Source organism: Rhinopithecus bieti, unplaced genomic scaffold, assembly GCF_001698545.2.
Source record: "Rhinopithecus bieti isolate Rb0 unplaced genomic scaffold, ASM169854v2 scaffold_13348, whole genome shotgun sequence".
In the NCBI taxonomy this organism is placed as follows: domain Eukaryota; kingdom Metazoa; phylum Chordata; class Mammalia; order Primates; family Cercopithecidae; genus Rhinopithecus; species Rhinopithecus bieti.
The window spans coordinates 7,701,984-7,706,821 of NW_016808764.1; the positions used below are offsets into that span (position 1 = coordinate 7,701,984).

The window sequence follows — 4,838 nt, forward strand, 5'->3', positions numbered from 1 at the left end:
AAAAAAAAAAAAAAAAAAGAGTCTGTGAATAAAACAATTGACATCACAAACAGTATGGCCCATCCTTGATTGAGAACCCCTGGTTAGCTTTAACTAGCTGTTCCTTTACTAAGCAGCTGGTTTTATTTATTTATTTATTTAGAGACGGAGTCTTGCTCTGTAGCCCAGGCTGGAGTGCAGTGGCGCGATCTCGGCTCACTGCAACCTCCGCCTCCCGGGTTCAAACGATTCTCCTGTAGTAGAGACGGGGTTTCACTATACTGGCCAGGTTGGTCTTGAACTCCTGACCTTGTGATCCACCCGCTTCGGCCTCCCAAAGTACTGGGATTACAGGAGTGAGCCACCGCGCCTGGCCTAAGTAGCTGGTTTTATGAGGGCAAGGACTGTTGAGAACATCACTGCCAGTTGCTGGCCAGTTCGCCCTTCAGCTAATGAGTTTTGTTGCCCCAGTAGGTGTTGCCACTTCTTCTCACCCTGATGAACGTTAATGGACAGTGTCTCCTTGTGAGGTCCCAACAGGTGTGGCCTGTGTCGGCCAGGTGTTTTCCCAGGCTCCCACCTAGGGGCAGCAGCAACAGGACATCCTAACGGGTGGGTGCTTGAATTCCACTGGGACGAGGCTCTGTATCTTTGGTCTAGCCTCATGACCGTCGCTCCATCACTGGCTGCTTGGGACAGCCAGGCAGACACCGTTTGGGAAAGTGTGCCCCAGCATAGTCCTGGGGACAACCCTTTTTCCTTTCAACAAACACCAGGCTTTTTTGAGCCATCACCCGGGAAGATTTAGGAATGGCTCCCTGGTGGTCTCCTAACAGCCTACACATCCCTGGGCTTTGCTTGGCGGTGTTGCTTATCTGCATGCCAAAGGACCAATCCTGTGGGCAAGGGGCTGGATGGCCCCACCTGGACCCTAGACAAAATTAACGTACTTGGGGGGATCCCAAACTGGGGAGATTTGCCTGGCCTTCCTGGGGGAGGAGTATGGCCGCCCACGGAGCAGGCTGCTGGTCTCCCTCTCCCATAACCTCCCGGAAGATCCACACCACGAATGATCTGATGGGGACAAAAACCCCGGGACCTGAGGGACCTTTTGCGGAGGACCCTTAAAACACCTGGCAATCCCATTAGATTGAAACATGGTACATATTTTGCTATTCTAGGTTTGGCTAATACGTTTTATTTCAAGGGTCTCCCGGCCACAGTTTACCAGCGGGCGGGCGGCGCCGCAGGTAGCGACGGGGCAAGAACGGGCGTCGCCGCGGTCTCTGCGCCCTCGGCCTCGGGCTCCGGGCCACACTGGGAGGCTGTCCTGGGCGGGCCCGAAGGGGGCGGGCCCGAAGGGGGCGGGCGGGGCCCCAGAAGTGACGTGAGGGCGGGGCCAACGGACCGCGGAGGCGGAGCCGCTACAGTCTGGGCCACTGGTGGAGCGGTGGGAGCGGCGCTCGTCCGCCGTTGGGAGCGGCGCTCGTCCGCTGTTGGGGACCCCAGCCCGCGCGCGTAAAGCAGCCGGCCGACCAAGCCCCGGAAGGCGAGTGCCTGAGGGGGCAGGACACCTCCTCTGGGGCCAGCGGGCAGCAGGCTCGGGGCTGAGGCCCCGTGGCCCGAGACAAGCTGGGCGGGCCGAGGCACCCTCCCTGCCAGCTCTGGGGTCCGCTGCACCGGGGAGCAGCTCCCTTCCGAAGTCAGACTCGGGCTTCAAACTGTCTTGCCGCGCGCTCAGCGGTTTTCAACTCTCACTGCCAGGATTCCTCCAACCACCCAGGATAGCAGGACCGAGATACATGGCCACCCATGACCCGGAGCGTCCACTTCCAGGGACAGGCGGTGGTGATTGCCTTCTGTTGTCATCTGTGGAAGTCCATGGTTCGAAAAGCTGCTGTTCACGTTTTGGGGAGGATCATGGTTTGAGGGCTCCCGTGGTAGAATTTGGGGAGTTCTCATAGGCAGAAGGCTGAGAAAGTTGGTGCTGTGGGAAGTCAGCTGGCAGCCGATGGAGTCAGGACCGGGGAGGAAGGGAAAGGGAACCCAGGTAGGAAGCTACTGCAGTAGGCTCAGCAAGGGGATGACGGCGGGGCTAAGACAGCGGCCTTGGGCGGTGACTTGGGGAGAACATTGAACACCGTATTTGGGTTGAAGAAAAGAGCAAGGGAAGAGGTGAGGAGCTTCAGGTGAGGGTTGATATGGATGTTACTTACACAGGTAACAGAAGTTCTTCACCTTTTCATTATTTTACAATGATTCATTCTCTGTCTCACTCTCTCTCTAACAAATAATTGTGATATTTTCACCTGTAGTCCCAGCTGCTCGGGAAGTTGAAGCAGAAGGATGACTTGAACCCAAGAGGTGGAGGCTGAAGTGAGCCAAGATCGTGCCACTGCACTCTAGCCTGGGCGACAGGGCAAAACCCTGTCTCTAAAAAGAACTTTGTAAAATAAGCACCTGTAGATTTAAGCACATAATAGCTACACTTCTGTCTGTTTTATTATGATATCAAAGTTAAATTTATGATGAATGACTTACTGGAAAAAACTGAGAACAACCAGTTAATATACTGAATGTATAACACTCTTTAATAATTTTAAGAACTCCTCTCTAATGAGCAGATATCACAGACAGAAACTTCTCAGATGAAATACCGATGACCAGGAAATCTGTGAGACGATTTTAAAAAATTCGAAGTCATTGAAGAAATGCAAAGCTTCCAGGCTCCACTTTTCACTCATGAAATTGGCAGAGTTGGAGACAACGAGATGAGTGCGGACGGGAGCTGTGTCCTGCGCTGCCGGTGGGAATGTGCACTGGCATTCTTGTCCAGAAAGACATTCGCCACTGTGGTTTAAGAAGCACCTCGAAGGTCTTCACCTTGGTCCCTTGTCCACCCTCTGCCCACGGTCTCTCCTTTGCCATGCAGTCACTCCTGCCCTGGCTTGGTCCCCTTTCTTCTCTAACTGGGTCAGGCATGTGGGTGACTCTTTAACTTCCAACTCTGTCTACCTGACATTTTTCTTTCACCTGTTCTGCGGAATAGCATCCTGATTCGTTCCTCTTTTTGGGTTCTTCACTTCCATACCGGTGATGCGGGGCGTGGCCCAGAAAGATCCTGCAGTCATGCAGTGTGGGGCTGCCAGCACTTCATGGCCTCCAAGCTCAGCTGGGCTGAATGAACGCTGCCGTCCAGCGCTTGGCTCAGTTTTCTGTCCTGTTTCCTGAGTGCTTTTGCCAGACTTTCACTTTTCTGAAACCTACTCCACCCTACCCCAGATGCCCACCCTCTCTCCTTGGATGACCTACCTCCTAATTTCCAGAGAAAACTAGACATGGCCACCTTTTCCCAGTGTCTGAGGCCCAGGCTGACCCATGGTCATGGTTGCCGTCACCACCCACCTGCCTGGACCCCACCCTCTGTCCAAGGCCCTGCCACCTGTGCCGCTGTCCTGGGCACGGCCTTGCCAGCCTCCCCTCTGTGCCACGCACCTTTCACCTCCCTCCCTCTGCTGCCTGTTTCTTCTTGGCTGCTCATCATGGTCAGGCTTCTGTCCGCTCTCCTCTTCCTTCTGGGGCTTTGCCTCTTCCTCTGTCATCCATGCTCTGCGTCTTGGCTTCCCGTGGCCCTCTCCTTTCACTCTCCTGTCCCTGCTCTCCCTGTGCCCGGGGCCCAGTTTGCATCCTCAGCCGGTCCCTCATCCGTGCTTCGCCCGCACCTCGCTCCTGGCTCCTTCCCTGCCCTCCTTAGGGACTCCTTTCCTGTCTCCTGCCCTGGCTCTCCTTCCACTGTGTCCCAGGGCCTCCATCCTCAGCCTCCGTCTTCTCTGCAGGGTCTGCTTCTGCATGAACTTCCCCAGATCCGTGTTTACTGTTGGTCCTCACAGCAGGCTGTTTGGTTCTGGTCCAGACACCTTTTCTGTGCTTCAGAACCATCTAGAAAAAAAGCGAACTGGATATCTCCACCTGAATGTTCAACAGGTTCCTTCACCCAGCATTTCCAGAGCTGATCTCGTTGTACCTTCATATCCTGCCAGTGTTTCTCTCAGTGAGGAAAAATGCCTATTGTCCAGCCAGTCCCTCAAGGCAGAAAGCTGGTGGTCATCCCCAAGTCACCGAGTCCTGTTCCTTTCTCGTTTGCAATGGCTCTCTGTGCCCTTCTCTACCTACCCACTGTTTGGTGTGGGCCCTCCTCCGTCTCACTTGGATCTCGTATTGTTGGGACTCTTCAGATTCTCCGCCTTGGCTTCCCTATCCGGCAGCATGTCTTTCTCCCACATATTCCACACTGTAGCCAGACGGATCTGCCAAAGAAATAATTGTGATAATGATAGAGAATATGCATCTGGGTGTGTACCAGGCACCTTGCACTAGTCCAAGTGCTAATGATAGAGAATATGCGTCTGGGTGTGTACTGGGCGCCTTGCACCAGTCCAAGTTGTGTATTGACTGGTTTAATTTTGTTTTTTTTATGTTGATTTTTTTTTTAATTAAATAGAGATGGGGTCTCACTGTGTTGGCCAGGCTGGTCTCAAACTCCTGACCTCAAGAGATCTACCCGCCTCAGCCTCTCAAAGTGCTGGGATCATAGGTGTGAGCCACTTCACTGCTTGATTTATTTAATACCTGGCCAACCCTTTGAAATCAGTGCTGTGTTATTCCTTTTATAGATGAGAAAACAGGAAAGGCTGAGCATAGTGACTCATGCCTGTAATCCCAGCACTTGGGGAGGTTGATGCAGGAGGATCTCTTGAGGCCAAGAGTTCAAGACCAGCCTGGGCAACGTAGTGAGACCTTGTCTCTACAAAAAATAATAATAAATTAGCCGGGCATGGTGGCATGTGTCTGTAGACCCA

General features: G+C 53.4%; 1 protein-coding gene across 1 annotated transcript; it reads left to right on the forward strand.

Moving 5' to 3' along the window:
* Positions 1-643: 643 nt before the first annotated feature.
* LOC108538816 (uncharacterized) lies at positions 644-4,505 on the forward strand. The gene is made up of 3 exons (XM_017887106.1): positions 644-701; positions 1,372-1,863; positions 2,295-4,505. Exons 1-3 carry the CDS (start codon positions 644-646, stop codon positions 2,327-2,329), a joined length of 585 nt encoding a protein of 194 aa, XP_017742595.1. The 3' UTR covers positions 2,330-4,505.
* The last annotated feature ends 333 nt before the right edge of the window (positions 4,506-4,838 follow it).